This window comes from Rattus norvegicus, chromosome 12, assembly GCF_036323735.1.
Source record: "Rattus norvegicus strain BN/NHsdMcwi chromosome 12, GRCr8, whole genome shotgun sequence".
Lineage (NCBI taxonomy): Eukaryota > Metazoa > Chordata > Mammalia > Rodentia > Muridae > Rattus > Rattus norvegicus.
The window spans coordinates 19,380,867-19,408,415 of NC_086030.1; the positions used below are offsets into that span (position 1 = coordinate 19,380,867).

General features: G+C 49.8%; 1 protein-coding gene across 6 annotated transcripts in view; it reads left to right on the plus strand.

Moving 5' to 3' along the window:
- The window catches only part of Snx8 (sorting nexin 8), a 48,588-nt gene that overhangs the window by 15,121 nt on the left and 5,918 nt on the right, over positions 1–27,549 (plus strand). Inside the window, exons 2-10 of one of the 6 annotated variants that reach the window (XR_010056368.1) lie at positions 11,705–11,895; positions 14,365–14,482; positions 16,275–16,396; positions 19,133–19,213; positions 19,462–19,622; positions 20,382–20,514; positions 23,760–26,064; positions 26,482–26,617; positions 26,926–26,994. Coding sequence is in view for 4 of the 6 variants with exons in the window: in XM_006248921.5 (XP_006248983.1) it covers positions 5,352–5,442; positions 11,705–11,895; positions 14,365–14,482; positions 16,275–16,396; positions 19,133–19,213; positions 19,462–19,622; positions 20,382–20,514; positions 26,926–26,994 (966 nt within the window). In the remaining 2 variants the exon portion in view is untranslated. Of the gene's footprint in view, positions 1–5,035; positions 5,443–11,704; positions 11,896–14,364; positions 14,483–16,274; positions 16,397–19,132; positions 19,214–19,461; positions 19,635–20,381; positions 20,515–23,759; positions 26,618–26,925; positions 26,995–27,549 lie in introns of those variants that run through there. The other 5 variants (XR_010056367.1, XM_006248921.5, XM_006248920.5 and 2 more) reach the window with 5 other exon arrangements.

Sequence of the window (27,549 nt, forward strand, 5' to 3'; positions counted from 1 at the left end):
CCTGTAAGGGTTTGGTGGGGGGGCAGGGTGGTGAGCCTTCTGGGCAGAGGAGACAGGGCCAAGGCCTGGGTCTCAGGTAGCCCAGGCTGGTCTGGGGCTCCTGCTGGATGGCTCACTCTTCATTGGTGCGGTGCTGGGGATGGAACCCAAGGCTTCGTGCATACTAGGCAAGCACTCGACCCACTGACCCACATGCCCCCTTAGTTTCCTCTTTTAACATAATGAGGGGTTCCCCCCACCACTGTGTTTCAGGGGAGTACTTGGTCCTCCCATGAACAGGATCTTTGAGGGCATCTTATCTAATACTTTACCATTAGGAATCTGGCATCAGTCCCACAGGCAGAAAAACTAGCTTGTGATTCCATAGACTATCCTAGGTACTGAGTGAAACTGTAGCAGAATGTGTTCTATTTGAGGCTGTTCATGCCTTTTATAGTAGCAGAGACCAGTTGATAAGCCTGCCTAAGTGAAGCTCAGTGATGTCACCTGCTGTGAGGACTCCATCTTCATAGGACTGGACATGGACAAAAGGACTGTAGTAAGCCCAGGAATTACACTAGATACTCTAGCTACTCAAGGGTTGGAGTACAACTTGAAACTTGTAGGCCTGACTGGGAATCTTTTTTTTTTTTTTAAGATTTATTTATGTATACAGCATTTTGCCTGTATGTATGCCTGCGACCCAGAAGAGGGTACCAAATCTCATTATAGATGGTTAAGAGCCATTATCTGGTTGCTGGGAATTGAATTCAAAACCTCCAGAAGAGCAAATGCTCTTAATCTCTGAGCCTGCTCTCCAGCCCCTGCCTGGGAATCTTATGAATGAAACCTTGTCTGCAAATGAAAAGTAAAAACATGGATGAGGGGAATGGCTCAGTGGCAGACCCCCCTGCATTGAATCCCCCAGTGAGGGGCTGGGGTGTGGCTCAGTGGTACAGCCCCTGCCTAGAATCCCCCAGGGAGGGGCTGGGGTGTGGCTTGGTGGTATGGTATTAGCTTACCATCTGTGAGCCTTTGTGTTAAATTTTTAATAAAGAAAAGTCTGTAAATTAGTTGATTATAAGTTTTGAAAGATGTATATGTCTTTTAGACTGAGGGAAGGAGGACAGAAAATACTGAGCATTGGTCCAAGTGAGAGGCAGCTGGGCCTGTTGCTTGAGGGGGTGTAGATTGGCTGAGTCACTTTGGAAAACTGGAAATATTTACTGAACGGAGCATATGCAAGTGCTGTGATCCGGCACATACACTCCACGCCTGTGTTATGTATCCAACAGAAGTGCATGCACCATATGTCCACAGAAAGCCATGTTCTGGAACATTTTCGGTAGTGCCATGTGTCATAGATTGTCAGTGAAACCACCCAGATGCCCAGCAGACATGGAGCGAGTGGACAGCGGGCCATAGCTGCATGGTAGGATCCATGGGACAGGCTGTCACTGTGTGACTTGGGAGCCTCAAGCCGAGGGAGGAGGTTGGAACCTGGGCTCTTGACTTCACTGTACAAAAGAGACTAGGTCAGCCTGTGAGAGATGTGTCCCATGTTGATGAAATGTTAGCCTGTCATTTCTTACTTTAAAAAACAAAACCACACAGCATCTTTCTCTCTCGCCTTTGTTAGCCTTGTACTTTATGTAGATGAGGCTGGTCTTGAACTAAGGGATCCATTTGGCTGCCACTTCTTCCAGGGATTGAGGGTATGCACCATCCCCCAACTACCGGCAGTAGGTTTTTTTTTTTTTTTTAATGTTTTGGGGCATTTGAGAATCCACTTGCCTCAGTCTCCACGTGCCTTTTTTCTGTTGTTTTGGGTGTTTGAAATACTTTGTGGGGCTGGAGAGATGGCTCAGAGGTTAAGAGCACCGACTGCTCTTCCAGAGGTCCTGAGTTCAAATCCCAGCAACCACATGGTGGCTCACAACCATCTGTAATGGGATCTGATGCCCTCTTCTGGTGTGTCTGAAGACAGCTACAGTGTACTCATATACAAAATAAAATAAATAAATCTTTAAAAAAAATACTTTGTGATTAAAACAACCATAGAGACATTTCAAAGACATTTAGCCAAAAAGAAAAAAAAAATTGAACAGACCGAATGAAAAAGTGTTATTAGTGACTACTTGAGCAGCTAGGGGTTTAGGCAGTTTTGTTGTGAAGACGCGTTCTGTAGACATGTGGAAACACTTGCTATTTGCATAGCCATCCATATGGAGCAGTGCGGGCTGCGGAGGAGGAGTTGAGCTGGAAGTCATATGATGGCTATGCAAGGGCTTCCTCCTTTCCCTATCCTGCAGTGCTGGAGAGGAATCCAGGGCTCCAGACGTGCCAAGGACGTTTCCTCACAGCTCTGCTTCTTTGCAGATCGAATCTTATTATCTGCGTGCTACACACTGGCCTCAAACTCCTGGATTCACAAGTCCTCCTGCCTCAGCCTCTGAACTGAGGTGCACGTTCCTTATGCCCCGTGTCTGAAGTTGCTGTGCGTCAGACCAGGGCTCAGTGGTACAGTGCTTGCCTAGCATGCGGGACTCTGGGTTTTAGCCCCAGCAATGGGACGGACAGAAACAGGAGAGCGGTGCCATTAGTTAGCGCCCGCACAGAAGCAGGGGCCTGTCCGAGTCAGGAAAGAACCTGGGCTGGAGCCTGTGGCCTGTAGATGGAAGACTGCTGCTTCCTGCATCTCAGGGACGTCCTGCTGTCTCCTGGCTTCCGAGCTGCTGAATTGTCATTCCTGAGGCTGTGGTCGATAAGGATGGGGAAACTGCTGCTCCCGTTTCCTGAGGACAACTTGTTTATTTCAGAACTCAGCTCCGAGGTTTCTGTTTATTTCAATTTTATTAAAACTGAAGAAAATGTTTATACATGTGAATATTTTGTCAACATGTGTGGATGCTCACTGGGTACACGCTTGGTACCTGTAGAAGCAAGGAAAGGGAGTTGAATCCTTGAACTTCAGTTACAAGTGGTTGTTAGTCATCATGGGGTGCTGGGAATTGAACTTGTAACACTGGTAACCGCTGACCGATCAGTTTTCCAGTCTCCAGAGAACTTGCTAAATAGTTTCATAAGCTTGAGAAGGAATCTGCATGCTGAATACTGAAGGTATTTCCCACTCCATTACCTACCCTTTAGAGCCCCCTGTCCATCTTTGACACAGGATCTTGCTATGTGACTAAGGTCTTAGAGTCAGCATTTCCTGTGCCCCAGCCCCTCATGGGGGATTCTGGGTAAGTGCTCTGTTGCTTAGCTATATCCTCAGCTTTGTCTTTACTTTGGCGACAGTTTCTCATCAAGTTACCTGGTTTGCTCTTGAACTCACTCTGTGGCCTAGTCAGGACTTAAACTTGCCATCCTCCTGTCTTAGTGGTTTCAGTGCAGGGGTCCCAGATAGGAACCGCCACGTCAGGCGCCTCCATTTCATTTCTTGTTCATGCACTCGTACTCTGACACGGTGCTGTTATTTTTCCCGATCTTGAAAATTAAGACCCTAAAGCATTTAGGAGCATCTGGTCACTGTCACATGTTGGGAGTGTGTGTAGGCATGGTCTTAATTTACATCTGTCTGTCCCTGACACTGGTTGGTTCTCAGTCTATGCATGGCCCTGGGGCCAGCAAAATGACAGTGCCTAGGAATTTATGTGGAATGCTCATCCTGGTCCTGGAGGCTTGGAATCTCTGAGCGGGTGGGGAATGGTGGCGGCGGCCTTCTGCGTGAACAAGCCTGCCAGGTGATTAATGTAGCTCCAGTTTGGAGTCCTGAGCTCTGGGCCTCTGTCTTCTGTCACTGACCTTCCTTATCCTGCTGTGAACTGACAGCTGAGGCTGGCCTCTTAGAGTTGTAGATCACTGAGCTTGGAGTCTACAGGAAGGAGCAGTTGGTTCCTTCTGCCATCAAGACAGAAGATACTCACAACCTCTTTGAGAACATCAAGTGTCCTGTTGGCCAGTGCAACTTTCTCTGGGGAAGACATAGGAGCTAGGACCTTCTTTGTCTGGTTATTTTTTGAGGTAGGGTCTATGTAGCCTTGGCTATCTTGGAACTCACTGTATAGACCAGACTGGCCTCAAACTCACAGAGCTCCACCTGTCTGTGCCTCCCAAATGCTGGGACTGAACACGTTTGCCACCATGCCCAGCCCAGACATAGAAGCTGCTGTTCGTTATTGGGAGGGCACTGACCAGCCAAAAGAATGATACCATCTGAGCCCAGCTTGCAAAACCAGTTGAGTTTATTGGGGTTAGTTACAGGCAATCCATGGACTGGCAGCCAGTCCCAGTCATCATTTAGGATCCTGGAAGAGGGAAGGGCCCTGCCTCTTTCCCTCCAGGGAACCATGCCAGTAGGCTGAATCTCATGTGGGTTCAGACAGCAGTGCTTAGGTTCAGCCTATAGGAAGCAGTCACATGGCACCTGGGATGGTTCTAAGAGAGCTTTCCGTGGTGAAGGATGTCTATCCTACCAACATGGAGTGGTATGGTCCTGAGCTAGTCTGGGCTAGCCTTCCTAGCAGCAGCATATGCAGGGGACGGCCACTGAGCTGCTTCTCTGTCCCAGTATACAGTACTGTATACAGTACTGTATATAGTACACCTTGCAGGGAGTCTTCTGACCTGGGACTGCTATGCTGTAGTCAGCATTTGCAAAGGAGGGAAAGGACTGTGGCATGGTTTATTGGGGAGATCCTGTTTGCCGCTGAACCCTTTGGACTAATTTAGTACTGAATATTGAATTCAGGGCTTTGTGTATGTTAGGCAGGGGCTCTGCCACTGAGCCACGCCCCCAGCTCCTCACTGGGGGATTCTAGGCAGGGGCTCTACCACTGTGCCCACGCCCCAGCCCCTCATTGGGGATTCTAGGCAGGGGCACTACCACTGAGTCACACCCCAGCTCCTCACTGGGGGATTCTAGGCAGGGGCTCTACCACTGAGCCACGCCCCCAGCCCCTCACTGGGGGGATTCTAAGCAAGCAATCTACTAGAGCTATATTTCCAGCCTACTTTTTACTTTCTGAGATAGGACTGGCCTTGAACTCATTGTATTTTTCCAGGTTGGTCTTGAACTTGTGATCTTTCTGATTGAGCTTCTTCCCAAGTAGCTCATCTTGAGAGCAGGCTGTACCACCAGTCATGGCTTCTGGTGGAACACTTTTGAAGTTTTTGTTGGTGACTTCACAAAATGCTTTCAGACTGGAGAGTAATAAATCTGGAAGGAAGTTGGTGACGTTTATTGAGTGTTTTATTTTCACCAGCTATTTTCAGCTCCGCTGTGTCATTTAATTCTGAGGCACACTGCCTGCCAGCTGAGAGCCCCACAGTAAAGCAATTTGTTCCAGAATGGTTAAAGCAGGGAGCACATGAAGTTGGTGGGAGCTTCTAGGGGACGATGGAGGGACTGCAAGAATTCTTGCTGTGTTCTCTGCATAAGTGCTGTAGGCCAGCTGGGTGGTAAGTGCTCCTCTGGTGCCCGAGTGTGCGTGTGTGTGTGTGTGTGTGTGTATGTGTGTGTGTGTGTTCGCGTGTGTTCGCGTGTGTGTGTGTGTGTGTGTGTGTGTGTGTGTGTGTTGATATTGGGTCTTGCAGGGGTTGGGGATTTAGCTCAGCGGTAGAGCACTTGCCTGGCAGGCTCAAGGCCCTGGGTTCGATCCCCAGCTCCGAAAAAAAAAAAAAGATATTGGTTCTTGCTGTAGGTCAAAAATCTTGCTGGCCTCAAAATCTGAATTCTCCTTCCTCTGCTTCCTGAGTTCTGGGATTATAGAATTTTTTAAATTACATTTATCCATTTGTTCATGCGGGAGAACATATGTGCCTCTGTGCACTGTGGCAGTCCGAGGACAGCTTGAGAGGTGTTCCCTCCCAGGGATCAAACTAAAGTGCTCAGGCTTGGAAGCAAGTGGTTTTACCTGCTGCGCCATCTCACCAGCCCCTGTGCCTGACGCTTTATGTCCAGTTTGCAAGCGATCAATACTGCGCTCGGGTTGGTCATTCGCTGGCCCACATACCTGCTGGAATAGGGAGGCTGGTTTCCACCAGATGTCTCTGTCAGAGCTTGCCTTTGCCTTTCAGTGCCTCAGCCTGGCTGCTTTCTCATCTGCTCTTCTTATTTCTGTGGAGCTGGGGTAGTACACAGTGTATCTCTGTCTCTAGTGGCCATGGACACTGAGAAAGGTAAGGGTTAAGATGCTCATTGCTCATCCCAAAGAATCCAGATTCTTGTTCTTGTCCTTACTGCTGCGTATGGTCCAAAACAAAACTTTCTTGCTTTGAGACAGTTTGGGTATGTAACCCAGGGTGACCCTTATCTCATATGTGTCCCTCTGCCTTGGAAGTTCTGGGATCACAGATGTGTAAGTCTCTTTTGAAGGGCTGGAGAGTAGCTCCACAGTTGAGTGCCTATGGCTTTTGCAGAGAACCCATGTGGTGGCTCACAAACGAGTGTTGGGATCCAGCAGGCCCCCAAATTTAGCACATTAATACCCGGGGTCATACTGTGTTGTGGTTGGTGCCTCGGAGGAGAGCTGTGAGGACATTTGGGTCTTTTTATTCATAGAAGTGTGGCTTTAATATTTGCATCCCCTCCCTCTTTACTCCTTGTCTCCTCACTTATATGTGTGTGCACATGTTGTGTTCAAACGTGTGTGCAGAGGTGTGTGTAGTTGCAGAGGTTACCTTGGGTGATGTTAGTGTTCTTCCGCCTTGACATACTTTAAAATGTGTATTTATTGTATGTTGCATGTTCGTGTGTGGAGGTGAGGGGGCAACTTTTAGGAGTCAACTTTTTCCTACTTTTACGTGAATTCCGGGTTTGTTGGCCTGTGCCTGTATCTCCTGGCCATCTTGCTAGTCCTGTTTTTATTTATTTACTTTTATTTTCATAGATGTATTTGTTAGTGAAAAGTAAAAACACAGTTGACTAGAGACCAAGGAAACAGCCCAGTCAGTACTTGCCATGTCCACATAAGAACCTAACTTTCATCCCCAGGACCCATGACTTCAGGCCAGGTATGGTGGCACACACGTGCTTTGCCTGTGTACCCTGTGTACCATGTGTATGTCTGGTGACTATGCAGGCCAGAAGAGGGCATTACATCTGTTAGGAGCCACCATGTGGGTGCTGGAAACCAAACCCAGGTCTTCTGCAAGGTCAGCAGGTATTCATCAGAGTCACCTTTCTAGTCCCAAGTGTTCCTGTCTTTTTTTTTTTTTTTTTTTCGGAGCTGGGGACCGAACCCAGGGCCTTGCGCTCGCTAGGCAAGCACTCTACCGCTGAGCTAAATCCCCAACCCTGTGTTCCTGTCTTTTGAGATCCTGTTTTTTTGTATGTGTATATGATTGTGCGTGCACAGTGCATTCTAGTGGACAACCTCAGGTATGTCATTCTCAGAAACAATGTCTTAGTCAGGGTTCCATTGCTGAAAAGAGACACTTTGACCAAGGCAACTCTTATAAAGGACAACATTTAATTGGGGCTGGCTTACAGTTTTAGAGGTTCAGTCCATTATCATCATGGCAGGAAGCTTGGCATTATGGAGGCAGACTTGGCGCTGGAGTTGCTAAGAGTTCTATACTTGATCCAAAGGCAGCCAGGAGAAGACTGCAATTTCACACTGGGTGGAGATTGAGCATAGGAGACCTCAAAGCCAACCACCACACTGACATACTTTCTCCAACAAGGCCACACCCACTCCAAAAAGGTTACACCACCTAATAGTGTCATTCTCTGTGGGCTAAGCATTCAGACACATGAGTCTATGTGGGCCAGATGTATTCAAACCACTGTACACACTGTCTGAGACAGAGTCTCTCATTAGCCTAGCACTTGTTGATTAGGCTAGGGTAGACCTGGCGGCCTACAGTCAATGCCAGGGTCCTTCTGTCTGTGCCTTGCCAGATGGGATTATTAGTGTGTGCCACCATACCTGGCCTGAAGTCATGGGTCCTGGGGATGAAAGTTAGGTTCTTATGTGGACATGGCAAGTACTGACAGGGCTGTTTCCTTGGTCTCTAGTCAACTGTGTTTTTACTTTTCAGTTTAATTGTATGGGTTGGCATGTGTGTGCAAGCTACAGTATGCTTGTGGAAGTCAGATGGTTTAAGGGAGTTGGTTCTCCCTTTCACCACTTAGTAGGCACCACTTAGTAGGCAATCAGGCTTGGCAAGCACCATTACCTGTTGAATCATTTTATTAGTCCCTTTCATCATAATTTGAAATAGGGTCTATGTAGCCCAAGCTGGTCGCAAACTCTGTTTTGTTTTGTTATTTGAGACAGTTTCTCCATGTTGCCCTGGCTGTGCACCAGGCTGGCCTTGAACTCAGAAATCTGCCTGCCTCTGCCTCTGCCTCTGCCTCTGCCTCTGCCTCTGCCTCTGCCTCTGCCTCTGCCTCTGCCTCTGCCTCTGCCTCTGCCTCTGCCTCTGCCTCTGCCTCTGCCTCTCTTCCTCTGCCTTTCTGCCTCTCTTCCTCTGCCTCTCTGCCTCTGCCTCTTTGCCCCTGCCTCTCTGCCCTTGCTTCTCTGCCCCTGCCTCTCTGCCCTTGCTTCTCTGCCTCTGCCTCTCTGCCTCTGCCTCTGCCTCTCTGCCTCTCTGCCTCTGCCTCTCTGCCTCTGCCTCTGCCTCTCTGCCCCTGCCTCTCTGCCCCTGCCTCTCTGCCCCTGTCTCTCTGCCCCTGCCTCTCTGCCCTTGCTTCTCTGCCTCCTGAGTGGAGTGGAGTGGAGTGGAGTGGAGTGGAGTGCTGGGATTAAAGGCATGAGCCACCACTGCCCTGCATGAACTCTTGCTCCTCTGTGCCTCTAACTCCTGAGTGTGCTCAGGGTCACATGCGTGCACCCTGACGCCTGGCTTTCGAGGGTGTTTGAGAGAAGCCAAGGGTCAGGGTGCTGTTTGTGCTTTAGTGGATATTTTAGAGGTCTGACTTTTAGATTCTGCTGTGTTCAAAGTTTGCATTCTTCACCCACATGTGATCCTTTGCTAATTATTACTGAGGTCTCTGGTTGTCTGAGAGGACTGCCTTATCTTAATCTTTGGGGAAATCATGATGATAAATGCATGCTTAACGGAGAACTTTGAAAAAGATTCAGCTGGGCACAGTGGCTCACAGCTCGGATTCCAGCACCTGGGAGGCCAAGGCAGGTGAGCATTTACTGAATTCACAGCTAGACTGGTCTGTGTTTTGATTTCCTGCCAGCCAGGGCTAAGGTAATGGGGTCTGGAAAAAAATATCTCTTAATAGACCTTGGTTGCCCCTCTGTTTCTGACCTTTCTTCTGGTCCACTCGTTTCCTATCCTCATGTCATTTGTATTACCTTGCTGTTTTTCACCAGGCATTGTGTTTTGAGATAAGGTGTCACCACTGTATCCCAGGCTGTGCTTGTCCTGCCTCTGCCTCTGAGATTCTGGAATTATAGGCATGTTTTTATACTATTATTAATTATTATTATTACTACCACTATTATGCACGTGTGTTATTTTGTTTCATTTTTTGAGACCAGGTCTCCTTATGTAGTCAGGCTGGGCTAGAAATGAGGATCCTCCTGCCTCAGCCTCTTGAGTGCTGGAATTATCACTGTGTGCCACCACATCTTGTGTACATCATCTAATCAATCAATCAATCAATCAGTCAGTCAATCACTCTCCTTGAAATCCTGATCCTCTTACCTCCACTAAGTGCTGGGATTACAGGTGTGTGCCACTGTGTCTGCCCTGTCTTTAGACTTCTGTGGTTTTTTTTTTTTTTTTTTTTTTTATTCATTTATTATATATAAGTATACTGTAGCTGTCTTCAGACACACCAGAGGAGGGCATCATATCTCTTTACAGATGGTTGTGAGCCACCATGTGGTTGCTGGGAATTGAACTCAGGACCTCTGGAAGAGCAGCCGGGTGCTCTTAACCGCTGAGCCATCTCTCCAGCCCGACTTCTGTGGTTTTAATAAAAAAATTGGCCGTTTGACCTGACTTGAGGGTTTTCTAGTACCCAAAGTATCACTCAGGCCCACCATCCCAGTGTTTTCATCTCTCTGCCCCTCAGCCTTCTGCTTCCCAGTCTCCAAAATCATGAGCTAGGAAATGTTCTAAGGCCCTGTGGTAGTGTGAATGAGAATGGCCCCCATAGGCCCATATACTTGAATACTTGGTTCCCAGTTGGTAGAACTATTTAGGAAGGATTAGGAGGTGTGGCCTTGTTGGAAAAGATGTGTTTCAAGGGGTGGGCTTGGAGGTTTCAAAAGCCCACAGAATTCCAGTTGGCTTCCTCTCTGCCTAGGGGTTATTATCACAACATGTAAGTTTTTGTCAGCTACTGCTTGCCTGCCTGCCTGCCGCCATGCTTCCCCCCATTATGGTCACAGACTCACCCCCTGAAACTGCAAGCAAGTTACCCCTTAAATGCTTTCTTTTATAAGTTGCCTTGGTCATGGTGTCTCTTCCTGCAATAGAACAGTAACTAAGGCAGACACTTTGGGACTGGAGAGAAATCTTACTTGTTAAGAGCACTGGCCGCTCTAGCTGAGGACCTGTATTCATTCAGTTCTCTGCACCTATGTAGAGGTGCAACTCTCAGTTAATCCAGTTCCATGACTTAAAATAATAGACCCAGGGGCTCTCCAGTGTGTCTCAAAAGTACTTGCTGTTTTTGCAGAAGACCCTGGTTTGGTGTTTAGTATCCACTTGGGCAGTTCACAACTGCTTGTAGCTTCAAGGGATCCAACAGCCTTTTCTTCCCTTCACTCATACTCAGAGGCACAAACCCCTTACAAACACACACACATATGCCTAATTAAAAAAAATTAAATCTGCACTTTCTCACTTCTGGAGGAGAAAAGTTCTCCCACCAGGCCCAGGCACCACTATTCAGTGTATGTATGTATATATATAATATATATACACATGCATATGCATACACATCTGTATTTACTATCCTAGGTGTGGGTGTGGATGTATGCATGCCGTTGTCCAAGTGGAACCAGAGGACAGCCTCCAGCCCAGTGCTCACCTTCTACCTTGTTTGAACAGGGCCTCATCAGTGTTGTACACTATGAACTAGCTGGCCTTCAAGCCTCCATTCTGCTATCTCTGCCCTCCATCTCTCTGTGCAGTGCCAGGATCACAAACTTTTGCTTCTAGTTCAACTCTCTGTGGGTTCTGGGGAATTAACTCCTCACACTAGAATGGCGAGTGCTTTACCTAAGCCATCAGCCCAGCCTTGAGCAGAATGCTTTTAGTTTATTCTGTATATTCAGAATTTTCTAGCCATTAGTTATTTAGAAGTTTTGTTTTATTTTAGTTTGTTTTTGGTTTTCAAGACAGGTTTTCTCTGTATAACCCTGGCCTGGAACTCACTCTGTAGACCAGGCTGGCCTCAATCTCACAGCGATCCACCTGCCTCTGCCTCCCAGGTACTGGAATTACAGGCATGAGCCACCACTGCCCGGCTGGAGGAATGGCTTTATACGTTGTTTGCCTGTTGTTAAGTTGCAAGCATTCCCTCCCATCTTAACTGTGCTGTAATCCTCCTCCATGAATTCACCCATTCACACAGCTGAAGCCTCCTGCAGGGATTCTTCTGGGTACTGTAGCTTCGGGAAGGGGTGGGTCTGGTGTGGGAGTGTGACAGTGGCCAGAGTCCACGTGCTGAGCTGGCACAGGCAACAGGGAGGCCCCACTCCCTGAGCAGCTAACTGTCCTAACCTGTCACCCACCTTGTTTCTCTCAGGCCCACAAACATCCCAGGTCACCGAGTGGAGGAACCTGGACCCCAGGCGAATGCAGATGCCTCAGGGGAATCCGTTGCTGCTGTCCTACACCCTGCAGGAGCTGCTGGCCAAGGACACGGTGCAGGTGGAGCTCATCCCTGAGAAGAAGGGCCTGTTCCTTAAGCATGTGGAGTACGAGGTTTCCAGCCAGGTACCTGGGACCCAGTGTGCTGTAGTGGGGGAGCCACAGAACAGCCTTGGGCAGGGTGGTGGGAGAGGGGTCTGGCTGGCTTTAGGGGGTGACCCAGTACCCGATGATGCTGGTGAACTGGCCAGCCAGCTTCTAAATAGCTGCTGGTGCCCAGAGCTGCTTCTGACTCAGCTAGGCCTCTCTCAGGTTCATCCTTTGACTGCAATCTTTCTTAGGAATCTTACCTAATCTGTCTGCCTGCCTGCCTGCCTGCCTGCCTGCCTGCCTGTCTGCCCGCCTGCCTGTCTCTCTTTTTCTTATACAGGATCTTGCTATATAACCCTGGCTAACTTTGAACTTATAGCGATTCTAGTGCCCTGGCCGCCTGAGTTCCAGGATTATAGGCCTGAGCTACCAGAAATCCTTTGAAAAAAAGATCGATTATTTATTTATTTATTTATTTATTTATTTATTTATTTGTGATAGGGTCTCATATATCTCAGGCTAGTCTTGAACTCTCAGAGATTTGCCTTCCTCTGCTTCCTAAATACCGGGATTATAGGTGTTTGCCACCATGCCCAGCTACAGTCTTTTTGTCTCTAGAGTGCATGCCTGCAGTGCCATTGGCCCAGTGCTGGTTTTCCACATTGGCAATCCCCTGTGATCAGAACATCAGACCAGTGGGATCTGGGTTTCAACCCTGTCTTCCATTTAAGGGGAGGGCAAACTCATGCCCTTGACCCAAATGTCGGGGTTCACCTGTTCATCTGTCTGTTGGGACAGGCTTGGTTTGGTGATCAGCAGCTTGTGGTATCCCCAAGGAACCAGATTTCTTGGTCATTTTGTTCCTCCTTCCATGAATTTTGGGTATCTTGCTCCAGTTAGACTGGATTTAGCAGTTTTGCTATATGTCCTGTAATAGTGTAGTTCATAGCTGACACCATCTTCTGGTCCCGTATTGTCCTCAGTGTGTGGGAATTGCAGGGGCAGAACAGGGCCCATACACTTCTGAGAAGCACAGCCTGGGCTGCCCCTGGAGTTGGGGTGCAGGGCTGAGCTGGAGGGTCTCCCTCAGGGATGCTTCCCGGATAGCATTTCTATCTGCTAATCTGTAGAAGCTGTGAGGACTTGGGGGAAGAGGGTTCTTGACTGCAGTGAAGCAGCCCTTGTAACTGGGTCTGGCACACTAAATGTGGGAAGCTGTACTAGCTCCTGGTGAGCCTCCTGCTTGTTTTTTCCCCTCCTTGCAGGCTTTTTTTCCTGTTATATATATTTTTTTTCTTCTTGGGATCTGTCTTTATTTCTCAATGCTAGGGTTATAGGTAGTGTCACACACTACCATACCTGGCTTTTTTTTTTTTTTTTTTTTGGTTCTTTTTTTTCGGAGCTGGGGACCGAACCCAGGGCCTTGCGCTTCCTAGGCAAGCGCTCTAACCACTGAGCTAAATCCCCAACCCCCATACCTGGCTTTTACCTGGATGCTGGATATCTGAACTTGGGGCCTCATGCTTGTGTAGTGAGCACTGTACCTACCTTGTCATCTCCTCAGCCATATGCATTACTTTTTAAGAGCAGGGTTATACCTGTCCAAGCAGTGAAGAAGTCTCATCATGACAGAGAGCTATGCAAACATTATAATTTGTATTTTTTTTTTTTTCGGAGCTGGGGACCGAACCCAGGGCCTTGCGCTTGCTAGGCAAGTGCTCTACCACTGAGCTAAATCCCCAACACCAATTTGTATTTTTTTAATAGTATAGAATAGAGTTTATTTAGGTCATGGGGAGGGGAGTTGAGGGAGTAGAGACAAAGAAAGGCAGGGTGGGGAGGGAAGAGGCTGGCCTTCAGCTCTTGGAGAGATCGTGGAGTGGAGTGGGGAAAGAAGGGGCAGAGTGAGAAGAGAGTAATAGGGTAAGAGAGTAAAGGAATAAGAGCTATAATTTATATTTCTGTGTAGAATTCTAGAACTTTTACTTTTGGCAGAAAGATGGGGAGAGAGGGTGAGGAATTTCATAACATTGCTCCTGTGAGTTCTGTTGCATGGTGGGAGAAGGCAAAGAGGGCTGATGGCAGAGGTGGACTTTCTAGTAACCTGGTAGGGAAAGGCAAGAGAGTTGAACTTAAAAGTCAGCTCATGATACAGTGTGAGTTTAAGGCCAGCCTGGGCAGCTTTGTTAGATTAGATTTCAAAAAGTAAAAAGAGAGCTGGGGTGTGGCTCAGTGGTAGAGCCCCTGCCTAGAATCCCCCAGTGAGGGGCTGGGGTGTGGCTCAGTGGTAAAGCTCCTGCCTAGAATCCCCCAGTGAGGGGCTGGGGTGTGGCTCAGTGGTAAAGCTCCTGCCTAGAATCCCCCAGTGAGGGGCTGGAGGCGTGGCTCAGTGGTAGAGCTCCTGCCTAGAATCCCCCAGTGAGGGGCTGGAGGCGTGGCTCAGAGGTAAAGCATCTTCCTAGAAGAAGTTGTGTAGTTGCTGATGTCCTGCTTATTATTTTATAGCGCTTCAAGTCCTCCGTGTACAGACGCTACAATGACTTCGTGGTCTTCCATGAAGTGCTGCTTCACAAGTTCCCGTACCGCATGGTACCAGCCCTTCCACCCAAGAGAGTGCTGGGAGGTAAGGCAAGGCACAGGGAGGCCCAGTTAGTGGAAGCAAGCTGCACTCCTGGTTGCTGGCGTGTTGCTGGGTGGGCCCACTGTAGCCCAAGATGCTGCAGCTTATGTTCTAGGAGGGGCAGGTAGGAGGGCTGCAGTGCACAGGCACCTTGGCCCTCCTGAGGTCAGAGCCCTACTCGGAGGGTGGCCAGCCTCAGGTGCTTTCTGGCCCCAGTGTTGCCCCTGCAGGGTGCTTTGGGCTATGCATGGGGTTACTAGGATCAGACCTGCTTCTTGTAGGGTGCCAGCCATCACAGCATCTTTCTTATCAACTGCAAATGAACCCCAATGAAACTTGATTGGCACATTTGTTGCTGTAATAAAATGTCAGACCAAAGCAACTAAGGAAGGAAGGTGCAGTTGTCATAGGGAAAGCCAGGGCCACAGGAGCAGTCTGAGGCAGCTGCTCACATGGCATCCACAGCCAGGAAGAGAGATGGGAGCTCAGTTCTTTTTTTGCTTTTTCTTCATTGCTGGACCTCAGACAAAGGAATGAAGCTGGCCACCTTTAGGGTGTGTCTTCCCGATTCAATTAATCTAATCTAGAAACTCACTCACACACAAGCTAGGAGCTGGTGATTCTAGATCTTATCAAGTTGACAATCACTATAAACCGTTAAATGGGCAGCCTAATCCGGGTGGTCAAGGCGGGAGGATCGTGAGTTCCAGATTGGTCTGGGCTACATCAGTCAAGCTGCAAGGCCTGCCAGGTCACTTTCCTGGAGTCCCCGACCTTCTAGTGCAGTGAACGTGCACAGCAGAGAACTTGGTTGGGTTTTATGTAGAGTTACAGCTACCGTCCTGAAGCTCCTCACTGCTTATTCACACTGGGTGGCTCAGCTGCTGTGACTGGCCTCGGGACAGCCCTGCTCCTCACTGACAAGGAATGTTGTATCCAGTGGGAGTTGGAAGATGGACTATCAGGAAGAGACCACTGCCTGCATCCGAGCTGGTTCTGTCCTGTCAGGGCTAATGAGCGCCTGGAGGTTCAGCAAACACAGTCACCTGACTCACGTTTCTGAGAGCTCCCTGGTGGAGGACGCCTGGAGGGTTAGGTGGGGTGGGGTGGGCCTTATGTCACTGTATTTTTCCTTTTCCTTTTTGACTTGGTTTGAGACCGGGTTGCACTAGAACTTGCTATTTATTTAGAGCAGGCTGGTCTCTGCCTCCTGAGTGTTGGGATTAAAAGCCTGTGCTACCACACTTGACTTTTAGTATTTGTGTGACAGGCTCTCACTCTGATGAGCTCTGATAAGCCTGGAGCTCACTGAGATTGCAGCCTTCCTGCTTCAGCCTCCCAAGTGCTGAAATTAAAGGCGGTTGCCACCAGACTGGGAGTCTGAGTTGCAGTATCAGCACATTAAAGCCAGTCTTAGAGCAAGGTGCTTCAGCCACACCCTCCTAAGTTGCCTTTCTCGCAGATGGCTGTGGGGAGTTTTATGGTTCCCAGTTGCTTTTGTTTAGGATAAGGTCTTACTTTGTGGCCAGTCTGGCCTCAGACACTCTGTAGCTCAGGCTGTACTCCAGCTGAAGTCCTCTTTCTTCGGTCTTCTGAGTGCTAGCTAGCTACACAGATGTGTCACACGCCCCACTCCCAGTGTTTTCAGTTGACACTGACAGACCTGGCCACTCCTGCACCCAGGTGTGTTTGGGAGCTCTGTTGCCCCGTGTTCTTAGCCTCGGGTGAGTTGCTTGGAAGCCTGCTCTGAGTGGGGGCTCTGCTGACCGTGTGGTGACCCTGTATTCTCCTCCAGCCGACCGGGAGTTCATCGAGGGCCGCCGGAGGGCCCTGAAGCGCTTCATCAACCTGGTGGCCCGGCACCCGCCCTTCTCTGAGGATGTGCTCCTGAAGCTCTTCCTCTCCTTCAGTGGCTCAGTAAGTATATCCCTTGGTCCCGTCCGGGGTGGAATTCTGGGATCTGAGTCTCTAGCTGCTTTCTGTTTTTATTTGAGACCTGGTCGCTCACTCAGGCTGACCCAGCCTGGGCTCATGCTGGAGACAGTCCTCCTGACTCAGCCTCCCAAGTTCTGGGAGCCCATACCTAGATTTTATTCCGTGAACCTGTGTTACTTCTCTTGTCTCCTGTCCCTTGTTTGAATGTTCAGAGTGAATTTGTTTGTGATTGACAAAACAAGGCTTCTTTCTAAGGTACAGCCTGGGCATCATTGTAAAGAGGCCTCCTTGTGTGACCTGGAGGCTTTGTGTAGCTCTGGCTCTAGTGCACGTACGTATTGAGAAGTTTTTCTTTCATGGGGTTATTAATGGTGGAGTCCAGGGTGAGACAATGTGTGTGCCTGTGTTAGGAATCAGGGCCTGGTCCTCTCTAGACAGCACTGTGAACAGGTGCGAGCCCAAGGGTTCTTTTTTTTTTTTTTTTTTTTTTTTTTTGGTTCTTTTTTTCGGAGCTGGGGACCGAACCCAGGGCCTTGAGCTTCCTAGGTAAGCGCTCTACCACTGAGCTAAATCCCCAGCCCCAAGGGTTCTTAATTGTATGTGGAAGGTTCCCACAACCTTCTAGGTAAGCAGGTTCTGTGATGGGTGGGCAGGACAAGGAGGGGAACCTCTGCTTGAATGGGCACTTGGGGCTTTCTGAGCCCTACCCACTTGCAGGGCAGGGGACATGGGCAGTCAGGAGTCAGCACAGTTTGTTTCGTATGCTTGTGTGTGTAGTGTGTGTATACATGAGTACTTGTTAGTGTGTGCATACTGACCCTAGAAGAGGATGTTAGGTGTCCTGTTTATCCCTCCTCACCTTACTCTCTAGAGACAGGGTCTTTCAGTGGACTTGGAGCCAGGCTGGCAGCCAGCAATCCCCAGCCCTCCCTGTTTTCCACAATATTGGAGTTAGCGGTACCTGTGGCCATGTGCAGCCTTTCACATGGGCTGGCGTGTCAGACTCATACTCCCATGCTCTAGCGGTAAATACTCTTATCCACTGAGCCATCTCCTAACCTAGCCTAGTGTTTGTACTTGATTTTACTTCCCCATGGGCAGCTGGCCTCTTTGGGAAGGTCCTAGGCTTTTAATAAGTCACCCCTCTACCCCCACCCCCCAGTTATCTCTCCACCTCCAGTGGATAGTGTAAGTGCTTGCAGCCTTGTTTCTTTTTGTGGTGCTGCCTTTGCACCTTGAGCCTCATGCATGGTAGGCACCTACCTGCTCTCTAGTGAGACTCTCCTAACCCTAGTGTGGCCTTCAAGCCGGGGTGCAGTATTGCTGAATTCTGATCCAGAATGAGGTGGAACCAAGAAGCCACCTGCACTCCAGGCAGAGGACTAAGCATCGGGTACTGAGGGTATACAGCCCTCTCTATGGTGATGGGAAGCTCTCATGTCTCTGTCGATGGATGGGCGGGGTGTGTCTGTGATGTCCCTCTCCTCAGTTTCCCTTTTTGGTAAAAGAGAATTAGAAACGTTCTTAAAGCTCTCCACAAAGACTTAGCTGCTCACTATGTGTTTCTGTGTCTCCCAAGTGGCTCTGCCTTATCTGAAGTCTTGGCTTTGCCAGGGAGGCCTCTGTCCAGGACCACATGTCAGGGCCTGGCCTGAGCCTGAGTACCCACTGTCTTTCCTTTCCTGCCAGCCCGTTCCTGCGTTCTTACGGAACCCTAACCCTAAAGATCTATTCATAGGAAGCAGTCTCTCTCCCCATCCACTGCTGCACGGAGTGTGGAAGGTGTCGTGGCCCCATGTCTGTCTCTGGGGTTTATGCTGGCCTGTTGTAGATGGAACTCTGGTTTTGGAGAGGGCTTCACTCTGTTCCACAGGTGGAACTTGCTGTGCTACTGTCTTTCTGTCAAGCTTTTCTTACAGTTCAACCCTGAGCAGAGTCTCAGAGTCTGTGAGACAGCAAAGGGAATTTTTCTGGATTCTGGGATGCCGGTGGACCAGCACATGCACAAAAGCAAGTTTCTCTTTAGAAAGGATTGCATTTGTTTCTATGTTTTTTGAGACAGAGACTGGAACTTGGAGTAATCCCCCTGCTTCAACCTCCTGAGTTCTGGGATTACAGGCATGCACCACCACACCAAACTCCTGAGGAAGCTTGGATTTGTCTGCTCCTTCTCTCCCTTTTAAGTGTGTATGTGTGTACACACACACATGCACATGCCTGTGCTGAATGTGTGTGGTGGGGATGCAGATGTGGATGCCTGTGTGCATGTATGGAGTCTGAAGGAGGACGTCTGGTATCTTGTTCTATGACTCTCTGCCTTACTCCTTTGAGACAGGGTTGCTCACTGAACCTGGAGTTATGTTGACAGCCAGAAAGCCCTAGCTACCTGTCTCCATTCCCCAGTGCTGGGTCACAGGTTTCTGAGGCAGCATCTGGCTTTTTTGTGGGACCCAGGGATTCTGAATCAGACCTTCATGCCTGTGCTACAGGGCGGTTCTGAAGCATCTCCTCAGCCTCACCTTCTTGAAGCAGGGTCCTGTGTATCCCAGACTGGCCTGGAACTCTCTTTCTCCTGTCGGGGTCTCCAGTGCTGAGATCACAGGCAAGCATCACCAGGCGTAGCTCCCGTGTCAGGTGGACTTCCAAGGAGCTCGCTTGTTCCTCAGCCGGGTGTCATTGCTGGCAGGAGAGCGTGAAGCTGTCTCTTTCCTCTTTCAGGATGTTCAGCACAAGCTCAAGGAGGCGGCCCAGTGCGTGGGAGATGAGTTCACGAACTGTAAGCTGGCTGCTAGGGCCAAGGTAGTTTTCTCATTTTGGCTATTCTTTTCCCTCTTAAGCCGAGGAATGGTAGTGCTAACCCTTGATGATCCTCACGACGCCTCAGTTGGGTGGAGGGGATCACGCCATTATCCACCACTTGTCCTTCCTTGTTGGACAGACTGGCAGCGGGGTTTGGCTTGTAGCAGATGAGCAAACAGGTTTTAGGGTGTCTTCTCTCTGAGACTAATTGGCAGGTCACTGTCTCTTTTCTTGCCATCTTTTTCCAGGACTTCCTCCCAGCTGACATCCAGACTCAATTTGCCATGAGCCGGGAGCTGATTCGAAATGTCTACAACAGCTTCTACAAACTTCGAGACAGAGCCGAGCGGATTGCGTCCCGGGCCATTGACAACGCTGCTGATCTTCTCATATTCGGGAAGGAGCTCAGGCAAGTGACTCTGTAGGGACTGTGGCATTAGTCAGGTCAGGGGCAGGGTCTGGTTACCATCCTCACCCTTTGCATTGCAGGAAGGGGAAAAGTAGACCAGTTGGTGTGGGAGCGGGACAGGGTCAGACAGAGGACTGGGTCTTTACATTCTGCCCAGAGTTTTCTTCATACAGTCCTTTTGGTACCTGTCACCCTGTGAGGAAGTGCCTGTGATTGCAACTTAAGGAGGAAAGAAGGGTTGAGTTTTGGCTCATGGTCTGAGTGTACACAGTCCGTCATGCTGGGGAAGGCAGGCATAGTAGCAGGAATGTAAAGTGGATGTTCACACTGCGTCCTCAGTCAGGAAGCAGAGAGAGGCGAATGCTGGTGCTCAGCTCACTCTCTCTCTTGATATCCAGTCTCAGATCCCAGACCAGGGAATGATGCTACCCTCATCTGCCCCCATGTTGACAATGTTAACCCAGCACAAATATAAAAAAGCTTGTTTGCCTTGGCAAGTTAGCCAGGGGCAGAACAAGTTTTCCTTATGGTATAGTAGGGCCCACCCCCAGCCCAACACATCCCCACCCCCACATACCGGGCACACAGGCCTTGGGGTCTTGGCAATAGCACTGATTTCCTAGATTCTCACCTACTTGTAAACGTCCCCACCCCACCTAACCTTTCAAGAATCTCAGACCCTGCCCTGGAGTTGCGCCTCTCCGGGAGCGCACATCTAGGGAAGGGACAGGCAGGTGAGTGTGTGTTCTGTCCCTGCAGTGCTTTGGGTTCCGACACCACCCCTCTGCCCTCCTGGGCTGCTCTGCACCTCAGCACGTGGGGCTCCCTGAAGCAAGCGCTCAAGGGCCTGTCCGTGGAGTTTGCTTTGCTTGCAGACAAAGCTGCACAGCAGGTGAGTGTCCTCCTCCTCCATGGGTCCCGAGTCCCAGAACGCGCTGTCCTGTGCGGTGGAGCCTTTCGAGTAGCCTGGCTTTGAAGTCCTTATCTCTTGTGCTGATGGCCTTCCATCTCCGCTTGGAGACTGCCTGTGCAGTCTGTTCTGGCGCCTCCCCCTGAGCCATTTACGCTTCTGAGGAGGCCACTGACTGAAAGAGTTTGGGCCCTTGTCCCCAGCCCTGGCCTTACTGAGGTTAAGCAGATCTGTTCTTGGTGCTGTAGTCTTGTACCTGCAGTTTGCTTCTGGATGGACCACATATTTCCCATTGTGCCAGCTTGTGCTTGGCAGCCAGTGACTTAATCCATTGGAATAATAACTAAGCCCTCAGTACCCCAAAAACCTCTTCCTCTACATAGAGAGTGCTGTACTGCGTGTGCAGGAGCTGGGCTTAGTTTGATTTTTGTTGTGTGGAATAAACACAGGCTGTAGCACTGAGCCGCCCCTCAGCCTGACACTGGACGATCTAACACTGAGCTGCTTCACCAGCGCCCCCACCCCTTTTTTCTTTTCTTTTGTGGTCACTGTTGTTGAGACAAGGTTTCACTAAGTTTTCTAGCCTTGAACTTACAATCCTCCTGCATCTGTCTTCTGAGGAGCTGGCACTGTCTGTCTGGGATGCCACTCCAGCCATGGTCTTGAAGACGTTGACATTCTTGCTGAGGCTCTGCTCCCTGCCTAGTTTTCAGTTCTGTGCCTGGACTGTTCCACCTGCTGGGGACTTGGGGACTTTTCTTAGCACCAGCTGGAAGCTCAGGTGCCTGTGAGGTTACCGTGGAAGAGGGAATTTGACCACTTTGCTTGTGCGGAAAGCCCCCAATATTTTTCCTCTTCTGTTCTCAGAGGCCGTGTGTTCCCTTTAAAAGTGTGCCTATGTTTTTCTAATGTACATGCAATGCATGTGTGTTGGTTCATATATGTATAGGTCCACATGTATGTGTTCACATGTGTCAGGAGACAACTTCACATGCCATCCTCAAGGATGCCATCCACAGCCTTGGAGACAGGGTTACTCATTTTCCTGGAGTTCACCAGTTAGGCTAGACTAGCTAGCCCTCAAGCAAGCCTTAGAGGTGCTCATGCCTCCTCCTAGCACTTGGAGTACAAGTGAGAACCTTTGATGTGGATTCTGAGGTTTGAACTTGGGTCCTCATCCTTGCAAGGGCAGCATACACTGTGTGGTCTCTCCAACTGGCATCGTTGCTGTCTTCTTCCTTGTTAATTAGAAAAACCATCTTAGCCAGGTACTGGTGGCCACATCTTTAATCCCAGCACCTGGGAGGCAGAGACAGGCAAATATCTAAGCCTGAGGCCCACCTGGTCTACAGAGTGAGTTCCAGGACAGACACGGTCACACAGAGAAACTCTTTCTCGGAAAAAAAATGTATGTGTGTGTGTATATGTGCACATGCATGCACATGCTTATGGAAGGCAGAATCCTTCATCAGATCCTACGAAGCTGGAATTTTAGTAGATTATGTACCACCTGTGGGTGCTGGGACTGGACCTGGGTGCTCTGCAAGAACAGCAACGGCTTTTGTCAGCAAGCCCTCTCCCAGCCTCTTACTCAGGGTTAAGTCAGTCCTTCCCACTCACGTGGCTTTGCTGCAGTAACTTTGTAGCTTGTGTGCCGGGGCTTTGCTGCAGTAACTTTGTAGCTTGTGTGCCGGGGCTTTGCTGCAGTAACTTTGTAGCTTGTGTGCCGGGGCTTTGCTGCAGTAACTTTGTAGCTTGTGTGCCGGGGCTTTGCTACAGTAACTTCGTAGCTTGTGTGCCGGGGCTTTGCTGCAGTAACTTTGTAGCTTGTGTGCCGGGGCTTTGCTGCAGTAACTTCGTAGCTTGTGTGCCGGGGCTTTGCTGCAGTAACTTTGTAGCTTGTGTGCCGGGGCTTTGCTACAGTAACTTCGTAGCTTGTGTGCCGGGGCTTTGCTGCAGTAACTTTGTAGCTTGTGTGCCGGGGCTTTGCTGCAGTAACTTTGTAGCTTGTGTGCCGGGGCTTTGCTGCAGTAATTTTGTAGCTTGTGTGCCGGGGCTTTGCTACAGTAACTTCGTAGCTTGTGTGCCGGGGCTTTGCTGCAGTAACTTTGTAGCTTGTGTGCCGGGGCTTTGCTGCAGTAACTTTGTAGCTTGTGTGCCGGGGCTTTGCTGCAGTAACTTTGTAGCTTGTGTGCCGGGGCTTTGCTGCAGTAACTTTGTAGCTTGTGTGCCGGGGCTTTGCTACAGTAACTTTGTAGCTTGTGTGCCGGGGCTTTGCTGCAGTAACTTTGTAGCTTGTGTGCCGGGGCTTTGCTGCAGTAACTTTGTAGCTTGTGTGCCGGGGCTTTGCTGCAGTAACTTTGTAGCTTGTGTGCCGGGGCTTTGCTGCAGTAACTTTGTAGCTTGTGTGCCGGGGCTTTGCTACAGTAACTTTGTAGCTTGTGTGCCGGGGCTTTGCTGCAGTAACTTTGTAGCTTGTGTGCCGGGGCTTTGCTGCAGTAACTTTGTAGCTTGTGTGCCGGGGCTTTGCTACAGTAACTTTGTCGCTTGTGTGCCGGGGCTTTGCTGCAGTAACTTTGTAGCTTGTGTGCCGGGGCTTTGCTGCAGTAACTTTGTAGCTTGTGTGCCGGGGCTTTGCTACAGTAACTTTGTAGCTTGTGTGCCGGGGCTTTGCTGCAGTAACTTTGTAGCTTGTGTGCCGGGGCTTTGCTGCAGTAACTTTGTAGCTTGTGTGCCGGGGCTTTGCTACAGTAACTTTGTCGCTTGTGTGCCGGGGCTTTGCTGCAGTAACTGGTTCTTGGACCTCAGCTTCCCCATTGCTCATATATAAGAGGGTGGAACTAGACCATCAATGCAACTTCCATCTGTTTACATTTGTGTGCGCATGCGTGTGTGCATGGGTGCATAGTGCACAGTAGCGGTTAGAGGACAGCTTTGGAGAGCCTGCTCTCTCCTTCCCCCTTGTTGAAGCAGGGTTCCTTATTTCTGCAGTGCTGTACACTCCAGGGTGGCTGCCTCAGCTTCTGAGTGTTTTCCTGTTTCTGGTTTCAGGTTTTCATGTGGGTTTGGGGGGTTGAATCATGTTGTCAGTCTTGGCGCACAGCAGGTGCTTTTAACCACTGAGTTACCTGACTGCCCCAAACTATTTTTTTCTTTTCTTCCTCCCTTTCTCTCTCTTCACCTCCCCCTCCACCCCCCTTCCTTCCTTCTCCCTCTCCCTCTTTTAGAGACAGGGTCTCACTGTGTAACCCTGGATGGTAGCCCTGGACTCCTGGAGACCCACCTGCCTTTCCCCTTCAAATGCTGGGATTAACAGCTGTACCACCATGCCCTTGCTGACCATTTTCTTTTTTAAGTATACATGTGTGCCCCCTTGCGTGCATGTGCCATGACATGCTTGTGGAGGCCAGAGAACAACTTTCGAGGTCATTTCTCTTCTTCTGCCCCTGTGGGCCCTGGGCATTGAACTCGGGTCATCAGCCTTGGTGATGAACTTCTCTATTGGACTAACCTGCTGAGCCCTCTTACCAGCCCCAGGCTTCTTTGTTTTATCAGTGTAACTGTCCTGTAAGCCCTCCATACTCAGCAGGAAGCCTCAGCCCAGGTGCCAGGTCCTGCACAGCACAGGACAGCTATCTCTAGATTCCTAAGGACTTTCTGATTTAGCTGCCTGTGCCTTCATTTTGAAGCTGGAGTATGCGTCTGCAGTTCCGGATGGCGAGTGCGCAGCTTGAGGCTCCTCCCAACGCTGTGTTTCTTTGACACTTGACTTCTCTATTGGAACTTACCTTAGGGGAATGGACTGCTTCCCGTCTTCTTCTCCCAGTCCTTATGCTGAAGTTAGTGGGATTTTGTTTTGCTTAGTTTAGGGTCTGAGATTTCAAGCGAGGGGTGAGTTCTCCGTTTGTTCTTGAAGCTGGCCTGCTACTCACTTTGTAGCTAAGCCTGGCCTTGTACCTATGGCCCTCCTACCTTGGCCTCCCGAGTGCTGAGATTACAGGTGTGCACCAGCATGGCCGGCTTGGTGTGTGCATGAGCCCAGAGCTCAGAGGGGGATGTAGGGAGTCTTCCTTCATCATCATGCGCTGTTCCCTTGAAACAGGGGCTCTCACTGCACCTGAGCTAGGTGTGTGGCCAGCAAGCCCCCCTGCTCTCCGCTTCACAGCATCTGGGTACAGTTGTGCAAGCGGCCAGTGAGCTTTACACGAGCCTGGGGATCTGTACTCAGGTCCTCATGCCTGTGTAGCAAGTACTATTACCTGTTGAGCAGTCGGTCGCTCCAGCTTCCCTGTGCTGTGTTTCTTAAAGGCCCGTGCTTGGATTGTCAGGGTCTCATACACACAGATGGGCTGGGCTGGCCAGTGAGTCACGCAGGACAACCAGAATCTCTTTCCTTACTGTAGCAGGGACGCAGCCCCAGCCTGTCATCTAGGGCAGAATGACTAGGGGTGTCTCCCTTTCTTGTGTTGTCCTTTTCTGTCATTACTGTGTGTGGTGTGTGCCTGCGTGTGCCTGTGTGTGCTTTGCATGCTGTCCTTCGGCTCACCTTTTTTCAATTTTAAAGATTAATTTATTTTATATGTGTGGATGTTTTGCCCGCTGTGTGTCTGAACCACATCCATGTCTAGTACCTGTAGAGGCCAAAAGACGGCAATGGATCCCATAGGACTGAAGTTACAGTTCACTGTGAGCTGCCACGTGGGTGCTGGGAGTGGAACCCAGACCCTCTGGAAGATCAATCAGTGTTCTTAACTGCTGAGCCATCCCTCTAGCCCCTCCATTTTTTAAAAGATAGTTAATTAGGACAGGGTCCCAGTATATATCCCTGGCTAAACTGGAACAGACAGATCTATCTGCCTCTGCCTTTTGAGTTCGCCACCACACCTGGCTCCATCTTGGTTTTTTTTTTTTTTGGTTCTTTTTTTCGGAGCTGGGGACCGAACCCAGGGCCTTGTGCTTCCTAGGTAAGCGCTCTACCACTGAGCTAAATCCCCAGTCCCCCCCCCCTTTTTTTTGTTTCCTGTTTTATTTCTGTTTTGAGATGGGGTGTCTCACTGAATCCGGGTCTCTCCAGTTCAGTTAGACCAGATAGCCTGCAAACCCTCAAGCTCCTAGGTTTGTCCCATTTTCATCTCCCCAGTCCTGGGGTTACATTAATCATGATAACTTGTCCTTTCTGTGAGTGCTGGGCGTTCGAACTCAGGACCTCCCATTTGCATGGTAAGCAATTTGCTGTCTGGGCCTTCTCTCTAATCTTCTCTCCTTACTGGAAAACCTTTGGTCACCTGTTCTTTTCCTGGAACTTGTTACTTAGTATCTGAGCTGGCTGCAGGTGGGTGGTTGAATTGCATGGGAACCTCATGATTTAGTGGACTGAAGCTTACGGGGGGATGTTCCAGCGTCTCCCTGAGATGGCCACGTCTGACTTAATCCTGTGTTTCCATGAAAGTGTCTTCATTTTCTGTCAATCTTCCATCTCCTCTTCCCTACACGATTCTCCGTGCACCAGTGGATGTACAGCTTTTGGTTGGGGTGAGCATATATTTCTTGGCTACAGCTGGAGTACTAGGAGCTTTAGGCATGTGTTGGCTGGGACATGTGTACGTGCATACACATGGGCATACACACATGGCTGTCACTGTGTCCCAGAGTGCATCAGTGGCATGTACGTTGGAGGCCAGGTGGCGTCTGGGCCCCTGTTGCTCCTTCTTGTCTCCATGGTGTCATGGATGAGTTTCAGCGCTGGGCCTTCCTTTCATTGCCAGATATACGAACAGGGCTGTCTGTGTGGCTGTCTACATGTCACAGCTATTGTGCTGCTTGTGTACAAAGTCCTAAGCCTGTATCCTCCATCCCATTCTCCCCTGCTTTGGCTTCCAGCGTGGCTCTTCCTTTGCCCTGCACTATCTGCCTGGGTTCACTTCTCCACTCACACCTCTCCCATACCAGGTCCTTTGTGCCTCTGTGGTCTCCCCACATCTCCTTTCCAGACCTCTGTCCCTATTGTTAAAGCGCCTCTCTCCCAGCATCCTTCCTTCATCTGTTTCCCCTTTGGACACACGTGGCTTCAAAGAGAAGCTGGTAGGTAAGTGTTGGGCAGAGCGGCTGGGGCCAGCATGAGGCGTGGCTCTGTCGTGCCTGTGAGACACTGCATGTGGAAGGTCTGAAGGAGACAAACCAGTGGAGAGGGCCCTCCCTGTCCTCATAACCTCCAGGTTTGAGAGCATCTCTGCCTTCACCTGCAGGGCTCTCCCTCCGGGAAACTGGGCCCTCCTGAAGCCTGGGCTGGTGGCTCAAGGAGGAGAGCTGCCAGGTAGTGGTTAGGGGAGTGAGGTCTCTAGGGGGTGCTGGTTCCTAGGTGCTGTGTGTCAGTTGACTCCTCCTTGTTCCTAGGGTAAGAAGGAGGAGAATGATGTGGTGGAGAAGCTGAACCTCTTCTTGGATTTGCTGCAGTCCTACAAAGTGAGTCTCCAGCGTTTCTATCTGATAGTGGCCTTGGGATTGTCGGTGTGAGAGCGAGGCTCTGCCGGGTGGGGACTGACTGTCAGGTGATTTGCTTGGCTTTCCTGGGGAGACTGTAAAGTGTCTGTCCCTGGAGATAAGGCACAGGGGTTTCTGCTTACATCAGCTAGTGAGGTTACTAGGGCTGATCCCAGAAGCAAGGGTGGCCTGCAGGTGGCTGCTGCTCCCTAAAGTGTGGTCTTCCTCCCCATTCAGACTTTATCTCTTACTTAATCTTGTGGAGATCCTGTGTCTCCCATCCTCCATAAGAGAGTGTTAGCCGACCTGATCTCATGAGGGGCTCAAGGGAGTCATCACAGCTGCACTCTCTGCTTCAAGATAGGGGTGGCACATCCAACCAGAAGGAAACCTGTCTGCATGAAGGTCTCCTAAGCTGGCTCAGGACTTCTGCTAGCACCCCAGGAAGCTCCTAAGTTGAAGGGGAGATAGATGATTGCAGTGGGTGGTAGGAACCAAGGTACACGAGTATCTGTGACTGTCAGGTTCTCTGTAAGT